This window comes from Canis lupus, chromosome 3 (assembly GCF_048164855.1).
Source record: "Canis lupus baileyi chromosome 3, mCanLup2.hap1, whole genome shotgun sequence".
Lineage (NCBI taxonomy): Eukaryota > Metazoa > Chordata > Mammalia > Carnivora > Canidae > Canis > Canis lupus.
Window position 1 is genome coordinate 88,429,779 of NC_132840.1, and position 22,163 is coordinate 88,451,941.

The 22,163-nt window shown below is 55.9% G+C and overlaps 1 protein-coding gene across 5 annotated transcripts in view; it reads left to right on the forward strand.

The window, feature by feature from the left end:
* LOC140631278 (beta-galactosidase-1-like protein 2) overlaps window positions 1–22,163 on the forward strand; it is a 41,686-nt gene that overhangs the window by 16,365 nt on the left and 3,158 nt on the right. For 3 of the 5 annotated variants that reach the window (XM_072822792.1, XM_072822794.1, XM_072822795.1), the window contains exons 6-18: window positions 3,093–3,185; window positions 4,866–4,947; window positions 9,735–9,805; window positions 12,153–12,237; window positions 13,383–13,520; window positions 13,964–14,044; window positions 14,404–14,510; window positions 14,991–15,131; window positions 18,709–18,780; window positions 19,020–19,098; window positions 21,112–21,199; window positions 21,439–21,550; window positions 21,885–22,001. In XM_072822792.1, coding sequence (XP_072678893.1) covers window positions 3,093–3,185; window positions 4,866–4,947; window positions 9,735–9,805; window positions 12,153–12,237; window positions 13,383–13,520; window positions 13,964–14,044; window positions 14,404–14,510; window positions 14,991–15,131; window positions 18,709–18,780; window positions 19,020–19,098; window positions 21,112–21,199; window positions 21,439–21,550; window positions 21,885–22,001 — 1,266 coding nt within the window. The remainder of the gene's footprint in view (window positions 1–3,092; window positions 3,186–4,865; window positions 4,948–9,734; window positions 9,806–12,152; window positions 12,238–13,382; window positions 13,521–13,963; window positions 14,045–14,403; window positions 14,511–14,990; window positions 15,132–18,708; window positions 18,781–19,019; window positions 19,099–21,111; window positions 21,200–21,438; window positions 21,551–21,884; window positions 22,002–22,163) is intronic. The other 2 variants (XM_072822793.1, XM_072822796.1) reach the window with 2 other exon arrangements.

The following is a 22,163-nucleotide window of genomic DNA, read 5'->3' on the forward strand; positions in this document are numbered from 1 at the left end:
CAATCTTATAATACTTGTGTCATGGCCTAACATGATCTGTCCTGGAGAATGTTCCATGTGTATATATTTGAGGAAAATGTGTATTATGTTGTTGGATGGGGTGTTCTATGTGCATTTGTTATGTTCATTGGGTCTATAGTCTTGTTCAACTCCAAATCTAGGTTTTTTCATTAGAAAGTTTAATCCATTTACATTTAAAGGAATTACTGATAGGGAAGCATTTACTTTGGTCATTTTCTTACTAGTTTTTGGTATGTTTTGTAGCTTTTTTTCTCCCTATCTCCTCCATTACTACTTTCCTTTGTATTCAGTTATTTTTTTTTTATAGTGACAAGATTTTTTTTATTTTTTATTTTTTTATTATTTATGATAGAGAGAGAGAGAGAGAGAGAGGCAGAGACACAGGCAGAGGGAGAAAGGGAGAAGCAGGCTCCATAGTGACAAGTTTTAATTCCTTTTTTTTTCATTTCTTTTTGTGTATATTCTATAGGTATTTTCATTGTGGTAACCATGGAGATTACAAATACTGTCCTAAAGTGATGACGTTCTATTTTTATATTGGTGCCACACACAAAAACTACTCCTTTACAGCTCCACCTCCCTGTACATTATTGATGTCAGAAGTGACATCTTTATATATTGTATATATACAATCTATATATACAATCTTTACATCTTTATATATTGTATACATAATTATATATATAGTATATATGTATATAGTATATACGTATATAGTATATATACATCTTTATTGTATACTCATTAATATACATTAGTAATTATCTTTATGCATTTGTCTTTTAAATCTTATAAAAAAGATTTATAAACTAGAATTAGAACAATACTCGTTTTTATGTTTTTCTTTTTTTTTTTTTTGTTAGTTTCAGAGGTAGAATTCAGTGATTCAGAAGTTGCATATAACACTCATTACATCAAGAGCCCTCCTCAATCCCATTACCCAATTATCTCTCCCTCCACCCACCTCCCCTCCAGCAAGCCTGTTTGTTTCCTAGAGTTCAGTATATCTTATGGTTTGCCTTCCTCTTAATTTTCACCTTTTTAATTTTTCTTTCCCTTCCTCTATACTCATTTGTTTCTTAGATTCCACATATGGCTGAAACATATGGTATTTGTCTTTCTCTGACTAACTTCCTGTGCCTCCCATAATATCCTCTAGTTCCCTCCACGTCATTGCAAATGGCCAAGATTTCATTCTTTTTGACATTTGCCTTTACTGGAGAACTTAGTAGTTTCCTATGGCTTCAAGTCCCTGTCAAGCATCTTTTCATTTCAACTTGAGGGACTCTGTGTAGCATTTCTCATAAGTCAAGTCTAGTGGTATCAAACTCCCTCCACTTTCATTTGTCTGAGAATATCTTAATTTTCCCTTGTTTTTTGAAGGATAGTGATGCTAGATATAGAATTCTTGCTTGATAGTTTTTTTTTCCCCTTCATCACTTTGCATGTATCATCCTTCTGTCACTCACTACCCTGCAAGATTTCTGGTGAGATATCCATGGATAGTCTTTTGAGGATTGTTCCTACATGTCAAATTGTTTTTCCCTTGTTGCTGTCAAGACTCTCTTTATGTCTTTGGCTCTGACAGATTGATTGTAATGTGGCTTGGTTTGGTCTCTTGGTTAATGCTACTTGGAGTTCACCGAAGATTCTTGGATTTGTATATCCATGTCTCCTCAGATTTGAAAGGTTTCCAGCCATTAATTCTTCCAAATAATCTCTCTACCCCTTTCTTTCTTCTTTTGGAATTTCTGCAATAAGTACATTTGTCTGCTTGCTGATGTTGTGTAAGTCCCTTAAATTCTGTCCACTTTTCTGTAGACTGAATAATTTAAAATGATTTGTCTTTAAGTTAGCCCATTATTTCTTCTTCCTGTGAAGTCCGTTGTTGAACTTCTGTGGTGATTTTTTCTATTCAGATATTATATTTTTCAGTTCCAGAAATCTTGTATAATTTTTTATACTTTCTCTTTATTGATATTTTCACTTTACTGATATGGCCTCTTCCCGATTTATTCATGTTTTCTTTAGCTCTTTGAGCATATTTATGGCAGTTGTTTTAAAATCTTTGTCTAGTAAATCCAGTGTGTGTTTCTTTAGAGAGAGTTTCTAGAGATTTACTTTATCCTTTTGAATGAACTGTGTTACTCTGTTTTTTTGCCGTGTGTTTGCTTTTGTTGTTGAAAATTGGACATTGGAAACAACAGTCAGCCCCTGCAGTCTTTGCAAACTGGTGGGGAACACCTTCACTATTTGGTGGGCTCCTAAGCATGAAGATCAGCGTGGGGTGATGGCTTTAGATCTTCTCAGATGTTTTCTGGGCATATGTCTAGTCTGTCCTGTGTGGGTGTTGCCTTTTTTTTTCCTCCTGATTTTTCCTGGCTGCTTTTACATGTCTTAATTTCCTGAAGAGTCTCCAGCTTCTTTTTGGCCTTCAATGTCTATCATATTTTTCTGCCTATGACCCCGTGCACCTCGGCATACATGGGCCTCTAGACCCTCTGAAATTTTCACATGTTGTGACCTTTATTGCCATATGTAGCCTCCAACCTGAGGTCCAAGCTATGCATTTCCTGTCTGAGCTCCAAGTTGGATGAGACAGAAACTGGTTTATTGGGCAGTCCACAGACAGCCAGAAGGTTGGAAACAAGTTCCATTTTGCTCCTTCTGTCTTGAGGGAGGGAACTGGGAATTGGGTTACTTTTTTGTGACTACGGCATGCTAAGCCAGGGAGGGAGTGGGGCAAGGGTGAGCCAAAAACACTATGGAATTTCTCATCATTTTAAACATGTGTTTTTGTTGACTTACTTAAACATTTAACTGGTTTCCAGAGCGCCAATAAAGTCATTTGAGTCCGTCTGTAATTGTTCATTTGATGTTTCCTTAGAGGAACAAGGACCCGGAGCTCCCTACGTACTCTGTGTCTTACTGACAGCATTCTCAATTATGTAATCACATCTTCTGAGACATTTATGCTTTCAAGTGGATTATTTTGCTGGTAATTTGTGGTAAGTGTGGTGAAATTAGTACAGTTTCCACTACAAACTCTGCTTTTGCTTATCTCATTCCAGTACAAGCATGGAGGCCCCATCATTGCTGTGCAGGTGGAGAATGAATATGGTTCCTATAACAAAGACCCCGCCTATATGCCTTACATCAAGAAGGTAAGAGTCAGCTTGGTTTATTTCCTTACATTCCCTCCTCTGGATACAGTGTGAACCATGATGTGCTGTGATGGTCTACTACTTTTCCCGTACTAATGCCTCATCTCCTAGCACCAATTATTAATTAGTGAATCCTTTCACTGTACTTTTATTTCAGTAGGGTTGTCAGTTATTTACCTTTTACCGATTGAGTCTAATTGGGGGTTGCAGTACACACATGGTGTCGCAGTGGCTGAGAATAAAGGGACGGGCTTCACTGAGTGTGATGATTAGTAAAGTGTCTATAGAAGCTGCTCTCATTTTGGCATCTAAAGCAAGGATTCCCAGCTTCATCTGAACACTCACTTTATTTTTTTAATATTTTATTTATTTATTCATAAGAGACACAGAGAGAGAGAGAGAGAGAGAAAGAGAGGCAGAGACACAGGCAGAGGGAGAAGCAGGCCCCATGCAGGGAGCCCGATGTGGGACTCGATCTCGGGTCTCTAGGATCAGGCCCTGGGCTGAAGGCGGCGCTAAACCGCTGAGCCACCCGGGCTGCCCTGAACACTCACTTTAAAAATCCCTATGCCCAGGCCATAGACCATACCAACTCAATAAGAATCTCTGGGGTGGTCCTCAGACATCTGATTCCAACGTGTGGGTGAGTTTGAGCACCTCTAATTTAATGTGTGGCAGGTCAGGGAAGGGCAGGGCTAGGCCTGTTCTTTGAAGTGTCAAAGAACAGGCCTAAGCTTAGACCTGGTTTCTGTCCCTTTGTAGCCCAGGCCTTGAGCGAATGCCTTAATTTTTCTAAACCTCCATTTATTCTTCTTTGAAGTGGGACTAATGGGAGAGTTTGCTTCTCCGGATTGTGCATGTGTGTGAGGTCACTTGGCTCAGGACTGTTGTAGACATGTAGTAAGTAGTCCATAAATAAGACTTGGATAGATCATTGGCAGTGGTTTTAGAGGACTCGGAAAGCAGGACTGCGGTGGGGGTTGAGGAAATGTTAAGTGGCCTCAGGGAATCCACCTAATTAAAGTGGCGGGAGCTTTGGCCCGTGAGGTCAGCATCCTGCTGTCCCAGGCAGATTCATTTTCCTTTTTTTTTTTTTTTTAAATTTTTATTTATTTATGATAGTCACAGAGAGAGAGAGAGAGAGAGGCAGAGACATAGGCAGAGGGAGAAGCAGGCTCCATGCACCGGGAGCCTGATGTGGGATTCGATCCCGGGTCTCCAGGGTCGCGCCCTGGGCCAAAGGCAGGCGCCAAACCGCTGCGCCACCCAGGGATCCCGGCAGATTCATTTTCCATCTGGAAGTTACTGCAGTCCCTGCACACAGGCAGACCGAGCTCCCGCGCTCCAGCCTGTAGGTTCTCCTCTCCAGGCAGGGGCGGGAGGGCTGACCCGCCTGTGGAGCCCCCTGCAAGCCAGCCTCCGAGTAGGCCAGGGGAGCAGCGCCCCAGCTCTAAGGCAGCCAGGGGAGGCCCGAGTCTGACAGCCCCGCCCCCACCCCGCTGCACCTCAGCCGACAGCTTTGTTGGACATGGTGGGCACAGAGGCTACGTTTCTGTCCACTTTCTGCAGAGAAGTAAATGCTTTAATTCAAACTGTTCCCTCTGGGTCTCCTAGCTGCCACCTTCCCAGCGCTGGGGACTTGGGGACTGACAGATCGACTTGTGTTCTTTTCCCCAACAGGCCTTGGAGGACCGAGGTATAGTGGAATTGCTCTTGACTTCAGACAACAAGGACGGCCTGCAAAAGGGCGTCCTGGATGGAGGTGCTTGCCTGGGCTGTGGGGGGGGGGGGGGGGGCGTTGGGTTGGAGGTGGTGGGGGACAGCCTGGCCTCACTCTGCACGCTTCCCCGTGTGGCCGGGCTGCGGGGGGTTTCCCTCAGGTCTGAGCTGCCCTCATGGCATCGGGCCTGCAGCTCTGGGCCTGAGGCTCGGGGGATCTGAGGCCCCCACCTCTGGCAAACGCTCATTCAGGACCAACCACTGCTCAGGACTGGCGAGTTGGTCACCCTAGAAGGCCTCTGGATGTCTGCAGAGAGGGACGAGCAGATGCAGCATTAGGGGGCCCGTGAGGGTGGCGTGCCCAAACCTGGCCCAATTCGTGGAGGTTCTGGCCACTGCCCGGGGGCCGTGTCGTGGTGGCAGCTGGCCAGGCAGCGGGTGCTCCCTCCAGCAGCAGACCTGGGGGGCGGGGGGCGCTCCCTCCAGCAGTGTCTGTTTCCCGGACTCGGCCTCACACCTGGCTGCCTACAGGCGCTGGCCCCGCTCCACCCTGTGCCCCAGGCCCCTTCTCCCGCAGGCCCCGCAGCCACTGCAGCCCCGTGCTGGGTCACGGACTCTCGCTCCAGGGGATCATGCATCTGCCGTGAACCAGGCCTCCTCCTCCAAGGCAGATCGCTCCACCCTGTGGCCTACGCAGAGGCTGCTGTGCTTCCCCCTCCCTGCTCGCTGGCTCCCGGGCTCTTCTCTCCATCTCTCCTCCGAGGGCTCTCACCACCCTCCCACTCCCTCTGCTCTTCTCCAGGTGCCCAGTGACCGCCCTGTCACAAGTGTAAATGCTTGTCCCTGTCGCCTCTGATTGTCAGCGACCACCCATGTCTTGCCCTTGAAAGGTTTTCCTCTCGAGGTTCCTGGATTTTCTCTGACAGGCTGCTCCCACCTGGTCTCTCCTGCTGGTCACTTATTTCCCTGCTCCTGAGTTTTGATGTTTAAGTTCTTTCCTTCTTCCTCCTCGGAGTGAATTTTCCTCCTCTCCTGGGGGTGTCCTGCTGGTGCCTTTAGCTCCGACATGTGTGTCCATGAGTGTGCGGTGCTCGTCTCCGTGAGCGGCCGTGCAGGGCTGCAGCCTCACCTGGGCATTCGCCTGCTGGCACGTGCCCGAAGGCTGCCGGCCTCCGCCGAACCCGAGGGCAACTGAGCCTCTCTCCCTCCCAGAGCCTGAGCCCACTTTGGGTCTTTTTTTTCCTCAGTAAATTGCAACTGCATTTCCCCCAGTTGCCCAGACACTAAGCGCTGTGGGCGCTCTCAGGCCTCTCCTTCTAGATGCCTGACACGCAGAAAATCGTTCTTTAGCTTTATCTTCACATTTATCCCCATCAAGTAATTTTGACCCCGTCAGCTGTTAGCATCATTCTCTCTGCGCTGTCCGGACCCCACCTTTTCCCACTCGTGACTCCCAGACCGCTTTTTCTTAACGTGGCAGCAGGTGCCACGTCCCCTGGATGGATTCCGGGCTTCCCGCAACTCCAGGCCCGGCTGCTGCCTTCAGAGTGGAGCGCAGGTTGTGAGAAAGGCCCCCAAGGGCCCCCTCTGACCTGTGACCCTGCTGGGAGTCCGCTCCCCTCCCTCCTTCTCCTGTTCCTGACACCTGCTGGGCACCCCCAGCTTCCCTGCTGCTCCACGACCCCCGGGAGGCCGCCTCTGGGCACCCACCCGCAAGGCAGCTCCGCGGGGCGCTCACCCAGCCCTTCTAACATCCCGGGGGGTGGGTGCTCTTAGCCGAGCTCCGCGGGGACGGCGGTGCTGGGGGCCTCCTGCTGCCCCCCCCCCCCCCCCGCGCCTCGCCTCCATCAGGCTGCACCAGCGGGCCTGTCCTCCGGCCGCCCGGCGCCTGCGGGCCACTGGGGGAGACCTGGGCTGGGGCAGGAGGAGGCCCTTACCCAGACGGAGTTCAGGGAGCAGCCGCCGTTCCCGCCGCTTCCACGCGGTGGCGGCGTCTCCTTGCGGCTGTTCCGGGGCCTCCGGGCGCATCCCTGGGCGCCGGGGCCGGGCCGTCCGCAGGCTGGTGCCCAGGTGGCCGCAGCGGCACAGCCCAGCGCCCGCTCCGCTCCCCCCGCCCTCTCCGCTCCCCGCCCCCCGGAGCGCCGCCTGCTGTTGGAAGGGCTCTTTCCATTAATGTGATTAAGGCGCTCGCAGGTGTAGACGAGATGCCCGACACCGCGCCGCCGCCTCCCCAGCCAGGACCGGGCGGGCTCTCCCGCGGCCGCGGAGCCCCTGCGTGATTCCGGCTGGTGGGGGCGGGGCCGGGGGCGGGGGCTGCGAGGAGCAGGGGCGAGGGGAGCGATTTTTCCGGCATGATTTACAGTGACTCGCTTTCAGTGTAATTGTACTATTTCACTTTCCTTTTGAGTCTCCTTTCTCTCCCTTTTCTGTTTTATTATTTCCTGACATTTGGGTGGACACCACCTAGTGGACGCACAAGGTGGCGGTGGCTGTTGGCGTCCCCTCCCCTTCCTAACCCAGTATCCAAGATCCCCAGGCTCCTGCCCTACCTGCGTTCCAGTCCTGTACCTGGCAGAGTCCGTGTGATCCGGGCCCAAGACCTCAGGGCCCGACCCTGACCCACCCTCTGCTGAGGCTGCACCCCCGTCCAGGGCCCCAAGACCCCAGGGCCTCACCCTGGGGAGGCCTCTCCCCTCCCCTGACTGCACCCCGAGTCCCATACCTGCCGTTGCTGCTGAGGGACCAGGACATCTGGCTTCCTGATCCTCTTACGTGTTTTCGCTGTGTTTTTCTTTTTCTTCCCACCTCTAGAATATTAAAGGGTTTTCCCTTTATCCTTGGTATTCAGGTGTTTCACAATGACGTTCTTTGGTGTGAGATGTTTTCCCTTTTGGGGCACTTCCGTGGGCCATCTGAATTGAGATAGTCGTGGTCGTTGTCAGTAGGACGTGGGTCAGTGCAGTGTTTGATGTGCTTTTCCCTCTTCTTTCTGACCTTTGGTCGCTCCTGTTATTTGTCGATTGGATTCTCATGTTGATTGTCTAACATCTTTTTTTCACTTATCTTTGCCCTTAGTTCCACGTTCTGGCCGACTTCCTCGACGTCTCTCTCATAGTCCTCCTCTTGTTTCCCGGAACGTGTTTCTTTCCTCATGGCACACTTTTTAGATGGGCTCTGTCTTTCCTCTGAGGATATTTTACCTTCTTTTTCTTCTCTGTAATACCTAGCAGTCCTGCTCAGTCTTCCACGTGAGAGGATCTTCTCCACCTCTGGCCTCCCGACTGAGCAGAGTAAAGAGGAGGCTCTGAACGGCCGCATGAGGTCGGGAGCGGGCAGGGGCTCGGGCAGTGCTCGGGCTGAGACAGCCTCCCGACCCTCCTGACCCTCCTGACCCGTGTCAGGCCCCTCCCTCCACACGCCGCTGCGCTGCAATCCCTCTGGGCCTGGAGACCCCCAGGCTCAGCTTCTCAGAGCATGTGGTCCCCTGGAGTAGGGCACCGGTGGGAAAGGGCCTGAGTGTGTGAGGCAGGGACGGACGTATCCTGGGACGGGCGACGAGGACTGAGGCAGGGGTGGGAGGCCGGTGGACTTCCTGCAGCCTCCTGGGCTGTTCACTGACCCCCTGCTGTTTCCAGCCCCCCGAGGTTTTCTTGAAGCTTCCTCTCCGCCTTGTGTCCCCTCAGTCTTGCTCTTGTGGCCTTCCACCCTTGCACCCTTCTGTTCCTGTGAGCAAGGGGCCAGGAAGGCTAGGGCCAGGCGGCATGTCGCTGGCCTTGCTGATCTGTTCACTTCTGGGTTTCTCCTGCTGAGTTTCAGACGGGCCTCCTGTCTGCAAGGTTCCTCCCTTGGGGGAGGGCGTCTGGGTGCAGGGTCTTCTCCAGCAGCTCGATGGTGACCTCGCAGGACAGAGGGTCCGTGTCACTCGGTGCGGGGGTTGCAGCCCTTGTCTGTCGCTCACCACTCGTATGACCTTGAGGCAGGTCACCTCACCTCCCGGAGTGTGAGCTATGGCTTGTCATCACTGGTGACCAGCAGCTCATGTACAACGGGAGCGTTTCGGGGTGTCAGGGTGGCTCAGTGTGGCTCAGGCGTCCCAGGCCTGCTGGAGTTCACGCCAAGCCTGGTGCTCAGGAGGCCCACTGTCCAAGCAGACGACAGGCGGGCAAGGAGCCTCAGACCAGCTCTGCAGCCGTGGTGGCCCGAAGGGTCCACGACTGTAGGCCAAATGTAGCATGTCCTTTTTGGGTGTCACTCTCACTGATGCTGTTTAAAATATAATTTTATTTTTTTTAAAAGATTTTGTTTATTCATGAAAGAGACGGAGAGAGAGGTAGAGACACAGGCAGAGGGAGAAGCAGGCTCCCTGCGGGGAGCCCGATGCGGGACTCGATCCCAGGACCCCAGGGTCACGCCCTGGGCCCAAGGCAGATGCTCCACCGCTGAGCCACCCAGGGATCCCTAAAATACAATTTTAGATGAAAAGATGGACGCATTATGGAACGGGATAGAAAGTTAGCCCTCATTTAAGAAACGAAAGGGGAGTCTTCACTTAGAGGGTTGCCTGGCACAGACGCCTGCAGTGAGAGGCGGGGCTCGGGCCGGGCTTCTAGAAGGAGCAGAAGCTGCGCTCTGGGTACAAGAACGATGTCGGTCAAGGGCGCGCCCAGCGAGCGGCTGTCTGTGAGCTCCGCGGGGGGAGAGGATCGCGGGGAGTCTCCTGACACCCGAGGATCTAAACCCTCGTCGGAGGTGGGCAACGCCGCGGGCTTCTGTGCCTCTGGTTGCCCGAGCGCCCCCGGGGCTCTGACCCGGTGCCCGCTTCGTCCGCAGCGCTGGCCACCATCAACCTGCAGTCCCAGCACGAGCTGCAGCTACTGACCAACTTTCTCGTAAGTGTCCAGGTGAGTCCGGCGGCGGCTGCCCCGTGCGGGCGTGGGAGGCGCTGGAGCCCTGAGGGGCCGTGGCGGGGGTGCGCGGGTGCGGGGAGCCCGGGGCGCTGAGCCAGGGAGGGGGCCCTGCGGCGCTCAGCCCTGTGCTCCTGCGGCCGCCCCGCCCCAGGCAGGCCGCGGCTCAGGTGTTGCCGTGTAGACGGAGGCCTGGGTGTGGTCTCCGCCCCCCGAGGCCCGGGCTTGTGTTCCTGAGGCTCTGGACCAGAACTGTTGGTCCCCGTGAGCCCAGCTGTGCTCGTTTTGGGATTGAGAGGAGAAATGCTGTCCTGTCCTGCACTGTGTCTGACCCTAAGCCACCCCCCGCCCCCGGGCCTAGAAGGATCATCATCAGCGAGATGAGAAGCCCCGGCCGGCTTCTCGGAGGAGGGGGCTCTCCGAGTCTAAGTTCCATCCTCCAGGTGGACGGGAACCTGCAGCCAGAGCCTGGTCCTGTCGAGCTCTCGGGCTCGGGGCCCGTCCCCCGGGGCAGATGGGATCACGGCAGGGGCAGCGCCCGAGGCCCGAGGAGCTGACCCAGGTCTCCCCGTGTCTCACTGGGGGGCGGTGGATGCCCGACCGTCAGTGCCTGTCGGGTGCAGGTGTCGCCGCCCGGGCCTCCCGAGCGACTCTGGCAGCGTCCGTGGCCCCCATCCCGGCTGGTCAGCTGTTGGTGCCCCAGAGCAGATGTCGCATCTGCAGGCGCGTGGACAGGAAGTCCCCGCAGGAGTGTGACACCCCAAGCACGGGGGCACCTGCATGTGTGGGAGGGACCAGTGTTAGGCCGACCGGGGAGAGATAGGGGTAGGGGTCCCTGCGAGCACCCCGCAGCCAGGTGGGGTTCCCTGAGCGCCGTCGAGGCAGGTGCCGGTGCTGCAGGCTATCTGCCCCTGGGGGCCGTGCGGCTGCCGCGCTTCCCTTCCTCCTCTCGCGGAGTGGGGACGGTGACAGGACCCCCTCGGAGGTTGGTGAGGGCCAGGTGACGTCAGCTTGGAAAGCCCCCAGGAAAGCCAGGCTTGCTGTGGACTCCTTGGCTGGGGCCCCCACCCACGTGTGCCCAGGGTCCTGCCGCTGACGGGCGCCACGATGGGGGCCCTTCTGTCCAGCAGCACCCCCTGCGCCCTTGGGTGCTCGCCCCATGAGGGAGGGTGAGCAGCGTGGTGTCCTCGGGCACTTCCAGTGCGAGGCACCATGTGCTGGAAGCATCCGTGCGAGTTCCCTGGTGACCGGGCGAGCTGGCTATGGTGGGTGCCGTTGTCCAGGTGCGGGGCCAGTTTGCTGGAGCAGTGGACGCCCAGCAGGTCCGCAGCTGGCAGAGGCATGCAGGGCAGGGCCCGGGCCGTGGCTGGCCCCAGTGCCTTGGCCCTGGCTCCCCTGGCACGGGGAGCCCCGTGGCCCTGGAGGCCGCTGGCACGTGGCGCTTAGACTGCGTGTCCCCTGGTGGCCTAATGGTGTGGTGCTGGCCCGCGGCCGCCTCCCCCTCCCCTTCCTGGGGGCCCACGGCTCTGAGGATCCCAGCTGCCGGTCCTGCTAGAAAAAGGACAATCCCCAACAGCCTTGCTCCCGGTGTGGCTGGTGTCTGCTGCCCAGTGGGTCACGAGTGCGCCCCCTGGCCCTGGTCCCTGGCTACTGCACGTGTGGTGTGGCCCCCCCGTTGGGGTGGGGGGACCCCTGCGCCCCTGGGGCTACTGGCCCAGGTCGGTGCTCTGCTTTGGCTCCAAGACACCCCAGCTGAGGCGCAGCCGGGCTTGCAGGTGCGGGTGGGCCGTGAGCAGCTGTGCTGGCAGCTCCCTGGTCTCCCCAAGCAGGGCTGTCGGTCTTAAGCTAGCCGTCCAGGAGGGGCCGGCCCCCCAGCCCTGTGACCCTGCGACCCTCCCACTGTGGGGAAGCGGCTGCGGAGCCGCCTGCGTCCACGGGGAGCCCGTCAGGAACGGAGTGATCCTGACGGAGAATTCTCCTTCCTGGGGAGAGGATGAGCAAAGCTTGGCCTGACCTGGGAGGCTGAGCCTGGGGACAGCAGTCGCGGAGCGCATGGGAGCCCTGACGCACATCTGGGTTCCGTCTCTAGAGGCGACTCTAGAGCCAGGTTAGGGCGTCGGGCCCTTGCGTCAACCTCAGTCCCCAGCTCCGTGCGGAGGCTGCAGGTGGAGGGGAAGCTGGTGCAGGTGCTTGCAGCCGACACCCGCGCTCACTCTCGGGTCTGCGCGGCCCAGAGCTTGAGGCCAGGGAGGAGAGACAGGAGGAGAGACAGGCTGGGTTTCCCGGAGGAAGGACCCCCCTCTGCCTCTCTCGGCCAGCTAACCTCTCATTTTGTGGTGCCCAGAGGGTTCAGCCCAGGATGGTGATGGAGTACTGGACGGGGTGGTTTGACTCATGGGGAGGCCCACACAACATCCTGGATTCCTCTGGTGAGTGCTCTGCGGTCCCCACGCCCAGCACGCATGCTGATGTGTGGCGGGAGTCAGTTCCTGGCGACCCAGTAGCCGCTGTCGCCGCGTGGTGGGGGCCGGGCTCTGGGGGGACCTGTGTCGTGCTTGGGTGGTGCTGCTGCAGAGCCCCAGTCTTCATGTCTCCACGTCTCCAGTGGGTGGCAGGACCCTGTGCGGCGCTTTACTGTGTTTCTGTGATCACGTAAGTGACGCACGGTGGCCGCAAACATCCAGCAAGTGCCAAGAAGGTGGGAAGAGGAGGTGAACGTCCCAAAGCCCCAAGGGAGCACACGCGGGCCACTTGTGGGCGGCCGGGGGAGAGGCGTGCTGAGTGCCCACCCGCTGGAGGTCTGCTGTGTGCTTTGATGGCCCCTAGACCGAACAACCAGTAGCCTCCTGCCAGTGGGAGACCCGCAGGTGGCCTGGACAGCTGGCACGGTGGCCTGTGCCATGTCTGGATGGAGGGGCTGCGCAAGGTCCTAAGGAAGAGCAGGTGCTCCCGCAGAGGCGCAGCCAGGCCCACGTGGCCCAGCCCTGCATGCGCTCGCAGGGACCCTCGTGGTGGTAGCCACTCTCCATTACCTGCTGGTGGCCTGGCCGTCGCCGGGGCGCAGGCTGCGGACGGAGGAGCAGGGCCCTGTGCGCTGACGATGAACCCACGGTTGATCAGGCGTCCTCCCGGTGACCGACGTGCAGGTTGCTTCCCGTGGTCTCCATTCGTGGAGCACGTTGGCGGGGAACCTGCTCGGATGCCGGGTTTTGCAGGCCCGGCTGCTTCCCAGGGGAGGCCACGTCGGTTCACCTGGCATGTAGGTCACGCTCCGTGGCCCGGGAAGACAGCAGCGGCGCCTACCGCTCCGGGGGGGAGCGTCGCGGGCCCAGCGGCACTGAGTCGGCGGTCGCCAGCCGCGAGCTGGGTGCGGGGCGCACGTGCGTTGGTGCCGATGCTGGTGTTTCTCCCGCGCCACCGCCCTGCTGTCTTTGCCGGGGCTCTGCCGGAGGCGGGGCGGGGCCTGGTCTCCGAGCCCCTCCCCTGCGCCATCGCGCCTCCAGTGGGTGTGCAGGCAGAGCTGGAGCTGATGGTGGCGCCCCAGGTCGCGATCGGCTCGTCCCCTCGCCTGCAGAGGTTCTGAAGACCGTGTCCGCCATCCTGGACGCCGGCTCCTCCATCAACCTCTACATGTTCCACGGGGGAACCAACTTCGGCTTCATCAACGGAGCCATGCACTTCCACGAGTATAAATCTGACGTCACCAGCTACGGCAAGTGTCCCCAGCACGACCCGGCCCGGACACCCCACGTTTGTGTGCAGAGTCTGTGGGACCCGCGTCTGGCCCCCTTCATGCGTGGGGCCCTGGAGTGCCTGGGGAAGGGGTGGTTTTGCCTGGACCGTCGCTTGTAGACCCCAGGGCAGGAGGGGGTGCAGCGCACGGGCGTGCTGTGAGCCCATGGGGGGCGCGGGAAGAGGGGAGCACAGCAGGCCGGGTCAGCCCGTCCTCAGGATGCAGCCCCTGGGCCCTGTAGGTTGGGTGTCCCCGAAGGTAGGCGAGCCATGGGGAGTCAGGGTGGTGCCAGATGGTGGTGTCCCAAGGTGCCAGGGCTGCTGTGCCCCCACCGGCCACCTCCCCGGTGCTGGGAGGGGACCCCGCAGCGCGCCCCAGGGTCTGGCTGCCATTCCACGGCTTGACGGCGCCCGGTCCCGCAGACTACGACGCGGTGCTGACCGAGGCCGGGGACTACACCGCCAAGTACTTCAAGCTCCGGGACTTCTTTGGCTCCCTCTCAGGTGCCCGATCGCCGCTGCCTCACTGCCAGCGGGGCCCTTGCCTTGGCCCGCCCCGCGGGGTTCCTCGCCCTGCCCCGTCCCAGCCCGGCCACCTGTGAGCAAGGCCGTCCCAGTCTGGCCACCTGCGAGCAGGGCCATCCCTAGACGCTGGCAGGCGAGTCTGGGACGCTGTCCTCATCACGGTTTACGTCCCGACCCCCGAGGTCACCCCCGGCACCCTGCCTCCCGCCGGCCTTCCTCCAGGCGCCAGGCACCCTCAGGGAGGCTTCTCTCTGGCCTCGGGGGTAAAGGAGCCCGCGGGGTGGACGGGAGCTGGGGCGCGACCGGGTCCCCGAGGGGTGGCTCTGTGTGTGTTGCAGGTGTCCCTCTTCCTCCCCAACCCAGCCTCCTCCCCAAGATCGCCTATGAGCCTGTGAGACCGAATCTGTACCTGTCCCTGTGGGACGCCCTGCAGCACATGGAGGAGGTGGGTGCCGCGGGGCGGGGCTGTGGGGGGAGGAGAAGCCGGCGAGGCAGCCTCGAGGTCCCGTCTGCGGCCTTGGAGCCAGGAGCAGGCCTGTGCCAGAGCGCGAGGTGCGAGGGACCAGTGGGACTGGAAGGGAACCGGAGCGCAGGGGGGTCTCTCGGGCCTGGTGGACGGGCACAGGGTGGGAGGCCTGTGCGTGGGCCGCAGCCCTGAGGCCAGGGGCCCCCCAGGCGGTGCAGGCAGGGTGGGGGCGGCGGGCTGCACGCCGGTCCATCGCTGGGCCTCCTTCCGTCGCCCTCCCTGAGCCCCGACGGCCACAGGGCTGAGCCGCCGAGAAGTTCCCATCCGATCTCCGAGCACGCTGGCCGCCCGCCACCCGCGTTTGCGTAAAGGAGGGGAGCTAGAGGAGGTCAGAGGGCCTGCTTCAGGGCCCGGCACCCCCGCCCCCAGCCTCGCCTCCCTCCACTGCCCCCCGCACAGCCCGTCAGTTCCGAGAAGCCGGTCAACATGGAGAACCTGCCAGTGAACGACGGGAACGGGCAGTCCTTTGGGTACACGCTGTACGAGACCACCATCGCCTCGTCGGGCGTCCTCAGTGGTCTTGTGCGTGACCGGGGCCAGGTAGGGGCAGTTTCTCTCTCTTGTAAGTGTTTTATCTGAAATTGATTTAATTAACACAATTTCAGAGGTAGAGTTGGGTTACTCAGGGCTTGCATACCACACCCAGTGCTCCTGACGTCACGGGCCCCCCAGAGTGCCCGCCACCGGTCACCTCATGCGCCCCCCCCCCCCCCGCCTCCCCACTCTGTTTCCTGCGCTCGTCTCTGATGGTTCGTCTCCCTCCCTGCGTCTTACTTTATTTTTCCTTCCTTCCCCTTCTGTTCATGTTTTGTTTCTTAAATTCCACATATGAGTGAGATCATACGGTATTTGTCTTATTCTGGCGGACGTATTTCACTCAGCATCAGACCCTCCAGTTCCATCCGTGTCACTGCAAATGGCAAGATGTCATTTTTTTATGACTTGAGTAATATTCCACGTATACAGAGACCACAGCTGCTCTATCTATCATCTGTCGATGGACACTGAGGCTCCTTCCACAGTGTGGCTATTGTGGCCATTGCTGCTATAAACATCGGGGAGCAGGTGTCCTGGCGTTTCACTGCATCTGTATCTTTGGGGTAAATCCCCAACAGTGCAATTGCTGGGTCGTAGGGCAGGTCTATTTTTAACTGTTTGAGGAACCTCCACACAGTTTTCCAGAGTGGCTGCACCAGTTCGCATTCCCACCAACAGTGCAGGAGGGTTCCCATTTTTCCACATCCTCTCCAACATTTGTGGTTTCCTGCCTTGTTAATTTGCCCCATTCTCACTGGTGTGAGGTGGTATCTCACTGTGGTTTTGATTTGTATTTCCCTGATGGCCAGTGATGCAGAGCATTTTCTCATGTGCGTGTTGGCCATGTCTATGTCTATGTCTTCCTCTGTGAGATTTCTCTTCATGTCTTTTGCCCATTTCATGATTGGATTGTTTGTTTCTTTGCTGGTGAGTTGAATAAGTTCCTTATAGAACTTGGCTACTAGCTCTTTATCTGATAGGTCATTTGCAAATATCTTCTCCCATCTGTAGGTTGTCTTTGAGTTTTGTTGACTGTTTCCTTTGCTGTGCAGAAGCTTTTTATCCTGATAAGGTCCCAAGAGTTCATTTTTGCTTTTGTTTCCCTTGCCTTCATGGATGGATCTTGCAAGAAGTTGCTGTGGCCAAGTTCAAAAAGGGTGTTGCCTGTGTTCTCCTCTAGGATTCTGAGGGATTCGTCTCATATTTAGATCTTTCACCCATTTTGAGTTTGTCTTTGTGTCTGGTGCAAGAGAGTGGTCTAGTTTCATTCTTCTGCATGTGGATGTCCAATTTCCCCAGCACCAGTTATTGAAGAGACCGTCCTTTGTCCAGTGGATAGTCTTTCCTGCTTTGTTGAATATTAGTTGACCACAGAGTTGAGGGTCCACTTCTGGGTTCTCTATTCTGTTCCACTGATCTATGTGTCTGTTTTTGTGCCAGTACCACACTGTCTTGATGACCACAGCTTTGTAGTACAACCTGAAATCTGGCATGTGATGCCCCCGGCTCTGTTTTTGTTTTTGTTTTTTGACATTTCTCTGGCTATTTGGTGTGTTTTCTGGTTCCACACAAATTTTAGGATTATTTTTTGCAGGTTGTGAAAAATGTTGATGGTGTTTTGATCGGGATCATACTGCTCTGGGTAGCATAGATATTTGAACAATGTCTGATCTTCCAACCAACCCATGGGCATGGAATGTTTTTTCCAGTTCTTTGTGTCTTCCTCTGTTTCTTTCAGAACTGTTCTGTAGTCTTCAGAGTGCAGATCTCTTACCTCTTGGTTGGGCTTATTCCTAGGTGTCTTATGGTTTTGGGTGCAGTTGTAAATGGGATCATTTCCTTGATTTCTTTCTTCAGTCCCATTGTTAGTGTATAGAAACGCAACTGATTTCTGGGCATGGTTTTGTATCCTGTCACTTTGCTGAATTGCTGTAGGAGTCCTAGTAATCTTGGGGTGGAGTCTTTCGGGTTTTCCACATACAGCATGTCACCTGTGAAGAGTGAAAGTACGACTTTGCCAATCTGAATGTTTTTTATTCCTTTTTGTCGTCTGACTGCGGAGGCTAGGACTTCCAGTACTATGTTGAGCAACAGGGGTGGGAGTGGACATCCCTGTTGTGTTCCTGACCTTAGCGTAAGGGCTCTCAGTTGTTCCCTATTGAGAAAGGTATTCACTGTGGGCTTTTTTGTAGACGGCTTTTATGATATTGAGGAATGTTCCCTCTCTCCCTACACTCGGAGAGTTTTATTCAAGAAACGATGCTGCACTTTGTCAAATGTTTTTTCTGCATCAATTGAGAAGATTATATAGTTCTCATCCTTTCTTTTATTAATGTGATGTATCCTGCTGATCGATTTGTGGATGTTGAACTATCCCTGAAGCCTAGGTATAAATCCCACTTGGCCGTGGTGAATAATCCTCTTAATGGACTGGATGGATCCTGTCGGCTAGTATCTTGTTGAAAGGTTTTGCATCCGTGTTCAGCAGGGATATTGGCTGGCCTGTAATTCTCCTTTTTGGTGGGGTCTCTGTCTGGTTTTGGGATAAAGGTCATATTGGCCTCATAGAATGAGTTTAGAGGCTTTCCCTCCATTTCTATTTTTGAAAAGTTTAAGAAGAATAGATGTTAATTCTTCTTTAAATGCTTGGTAGAATTGGGATCCCTGGGTGGCGCAGTGGTTTGGTGCTTGCCTTTGGCCCAGGGCAGCGCGATCCTGGAGAGCTGGGATCGAGTCCCACGTCGGGCTGCCTGCATGGAGCCGCTTCTCCCTCTGCCTGTGTCTCTGCCTCTCTCTCTCTCTCTCTCTCTGTGACGATCATAAATAAATAAATAAATAAATAAATAAATAAATAAATAAATAAATATTTGGTAGAATTTAGCGGGAAAGCTGTCCGACCTTGGACTTCTCTTGTTTGTTGGGAGACTTTTGACGACGGCTTACCTTTCCTTGCTGGTTATGGGTCTGTTCAGGTTTTCTATTTCTTCCTGTTTCAGTTTAGGTAGCTTATATGTTTCCAGGGATGCAGCCATTTCTTCCACATTCCCTAATTTGTTGGCATATAGTTGCTCGTGATATTCTCTGACAATTGTTTCTGTGTCTTTGGTGTTGGTTGTGATCCCTCCTCTTTCATTCTTGATTTTATTTGCACCCTTTCTCTTTTCTTTTTCGTAGGTCTGGCCAGGGATTTATTGATCTTGTGAATCTTTCAGAGAACAAGCTCCTAGTTTTGTTGATCTGTTCTAGTATTTTTAAAAATTTCTATGTCAGGGACCTCTGCCCTGATCTTGGGGCATCTTATTTCCTGTGACCTTGTAGTCTGGAAGCTCTTCCATACACGTCTGACTCTCTTTCCTCAGTGCTCACATATCTGGCTGTTGCCAGTGAGTAGAAAGGGCCCATCACCTCAGCTCTGTTGTCCTTCTCACTATAGTCAAGGACATTCATTTTCTGTCTCTTCTCGGCTAACCCCGTATCCACTGTACACACAGAACGTTACCCCTTCCTTTGCTTGGCAGAGAGCCCCCTTGTGCCTCCCTCCCACTCATCCATGGATGCTCTCTGTCTGCTAATTTGGCAGGTGTTTGTGAACACAGTGTCTGTAGGATTCTTGGACTATGAAAGGAAGAAGATCGTTATTCCCTTGGTCCAGGTGTGTTACCCTGGGGAGCTGCACCAGCTGCTTCCTGAGCAGGTTTGGTGGGAGGAAAGGAGAAAGACCTGGAAGACACGAGGCTCCTTCACCACGGAGCTGCTGATGGAAAGAGGGGCAGACTATTGCTAATGATGACCAGGAAAGAACTGGGATTCCACAAGAAACTCTTGAGGTGCAGCTGGGACCTTGTGGCTGGGTAATCAGGTGGTGATCCCGGGCCACTGTGTTCCTGGCAGGGTTACACCAGGCTGAGGATCTTGGTGGAGAATCGCGGGCGAGTCAACTATGGGGACAACATTGATGACCAGCGCAAAGGTGGGTCATGGCGTGTGCCAGGAGTCGTCAGCTTCTGGTGCTCGTCTGTGCCAGGCTGTGTCTCCTCCATACCAGTACGACCTGGCCGTGGAGCCTGAGTGCGGTGGGTCATGGTGGCCCATTGGAGGGAACTGGGTTGTAGACACCCGTGAAGGGAGGCGGGTCATGGAGGCCTGGTGGAGGGAGGTGGGTTCCAGAGGCTCACTGTAGGGCAGTGGGTTGTGGAGGCCCCTTGGAGGGAGGTGGAAGGGGGCCTTTCTGAAAGGCCCACTTGGGGTCTGACCTCTTTCTCGGACATGCTGTCCACACGTCCACGGTGAGCACAGAGAACATTGAGCCAGTCTCTCCAGATCTTCCTGGGTTGCACTCTGCTTCAGCAGGGGACTGTCTGCGGGAGCTGGGCTGGGGCGGTGAGGCTGGAGGAAGGGGCTCCCAGAAAGCCAAGCATGGCATGGGACCCCTGCCTTCTTGGGTCTCCACACTGGATTTTTCTTTCCTTTTTTCTCTTTTATAGTTACTATTTATTTGAGGGAGAGAGAGCGCATGTACGGTTGCAAGTAGGGGAGGGATGGAGAAAGAGGGAGAGAATCTCAAGCACACAGCACTGGGCACAGGCCCCACGCCAGGCTGGATCTCACAACCCTGAGACCGTGACATGAGCTGAAACCAGGAGCCAGCCAGGTGCCCCAGACTTTGTTTCCTGGATGCACATGGAAGCCCAGCGGTGATCTCGGGGGCCGGGGGGCGTACACACAGTGAACGACATGCCCTTGATGGCGTGCTCTCCTAGGAGTATTCCGCTGTTTTCCTGGCCTCCTGAACCTTCTCTGCTTGAATTGAACTCTCCCTTTTTATCTATCGAAATGTAGGCAGTTCCATGTAGGTTTTAAGAATCCAGACAAATCCTGCTGTGGTAGGGGATGCGGGCGACCTCCCTTCTCTCCTGGATGCCTGCCGTTGTCATAGAGGACCCGTGCCTCCCTTCCTTTCTGGCCTGGGAAGCGCCGTGGCCCCACTGGGGGCTTCTGAGTTCCTGGGGTTTGGGCCTCTCCCTCCACGTAGGCCTCATGGTAGCTCCTAGCACCGTCCGGGCCTCCTTTTCCCTCACAGAACCGCCAGTGTTCCTCTCTGGACCTGGCCTGCTCCCCTAAGGAGCCCGGCCTTGGGCCCATCTTCCCTTCTTCGCTCTCCTGCGGGCAGGAAGGGATCGCCTGGCCAGCCCTGTTCCCAGTCCGCGTCCCAGGCTCCAGACATGCGCGGGCTCTCAGTGTGGAGTACTTACCCTGTGGAACGTTCCATGTTTATGTCTGAGACACCCCCCCCCAACACACACACACGCACACACCTGTACTGTAATTTCCGGGTCTGCAAGTTCCATGAAAGCTGTTTGCAGCCCTCGGCCTGTTGAGACTCCGTCTCTGGCAGGTCAGCAGCCCCATGGTCACGAGCTGCACGGTTGTTGCTCCAGGACCAGCGCCGCTGGCCCCTTCCCAGGGCGTTCGTCCATCTGTGTGCACGTGTGTGTGCATCCTCGCACACGGGCCCGTGGGTGCCCACGTCCCATTGCCACATCTTCACGGTGGAAATACATAAACGCTGTAGCTGTGATCCTAGGTCACGTGGGTGCGGTATTAGGCCTGTGCAGTCGGGCCCTTGAGCTAAGTGAGCACTGCCGCACCCTCGATTATCTGCCCTCGGGCCTTGTTTTGTGTTGGGAGGTCTTCTTGCCAAAGGGAGCTTCCCGCAGAGAGCGGCGAGGGGCCCTGGTCAGCTGGGACAGTGTGACCCGCTGCCCTCCCGCATTCTTCCTGCAGGTCCTAGGGAGGTCCTGGCAAATCCTGCTCTCACCCATCTGTTTCTCCTTGCGGATCTCCGGGGGTTTCGTGCCATATGGACCTTGGAGGAATCCTCACCGGAACTTTGCAGAAACCGCATGGATGTGCAGGCCCTCCTCTGGGTCAGCTGCGCCCCCAGCTGCAGCCTCATTCCAGTTTCCGTGCTCCCTTCCCACAGGTTTGATTGGAAACATCTATCTCAATGATGCTCCCCTGAAAAAATTCAGGATCTACAGCTTGGATATGAGAAAGAGCTTCTTTCAGAGGTGGGTTCCCACCCCACCAAGTGTGTGAACCCATGGGTGACGAGCAGCGAGCGCCAGCAAGGCCCCAAGGCCTCCCAGGCGCGGTGGGCGGACCCCGGGCTCCGGGCGACCTGCCCAAGGACTCCCACCCCTCCTCGGAACCGGTGGGCACGGGCAACACCCTTGTAACGACATTCGGGACGGGGCCCCACCCTGAGAACGTGCCGACCTTTCCTTCTGGCCTCTCATTCTGCTCATAGGTTCAGCGTCGACAAGTGGAGCCCTATCCCAGAAGCACCCACGTTCCCGGCTTTCTTCCTGGGTGCCCTGTCCATCTCCCTTTCCCCCTTCGACACCTTCATGAAGCTGGAGGTTTGTGGACCCCTCCCCGCTGGGTTCTCGTCCTGCTTCGGAGCGCTCTGAGCCCGGCCTGCACCCGCCCCTGCTGGTGGCCCCGGAGGCCCTGTGTTGCCCTCTCTGAGGGGCCCCGGGGTGGGGGGCGGACTCAAGGCAGAGGAGCCACCTGCTGGTGCTCGCCAGGGCCCAGGTCTGAGCTTGGGCGCCCAGCGTGTTCGCCTCACGGCTGCTGAAATCTCTGTTCACACGGAAACCGGGAGAAGAGCACGTGGCATGTGTCTGTCTGCCCGGGACTATGTGTCCGGTTGTTTTCTAACCCCAACTAACCCCTTTCCCACTCTGCTTAAAGGGCTGGGAGAAGGGGGTCGTCTTCATCAACGGCCAGAACCTTGGACGCTACTGGAACATTGGACCCCAGGAGACCCTATACCTCCCAGGTGCCTGGTTGGACCAAGGCATCAACCAGGTGGGCGCACCTGCAGCTCCTTCCCTGCCCTGGGCCTCCCCCCTATCGCAGCTTCCCGGGGAAATCCCCGGTCATGGTCCGTGTAGGCTGGTTAGGGCTGGAAACCTCTCCGGGTGCCCCCTCTGTGCTGATGACCCGGGGTCCCGTCCCTTCCCCCACGGC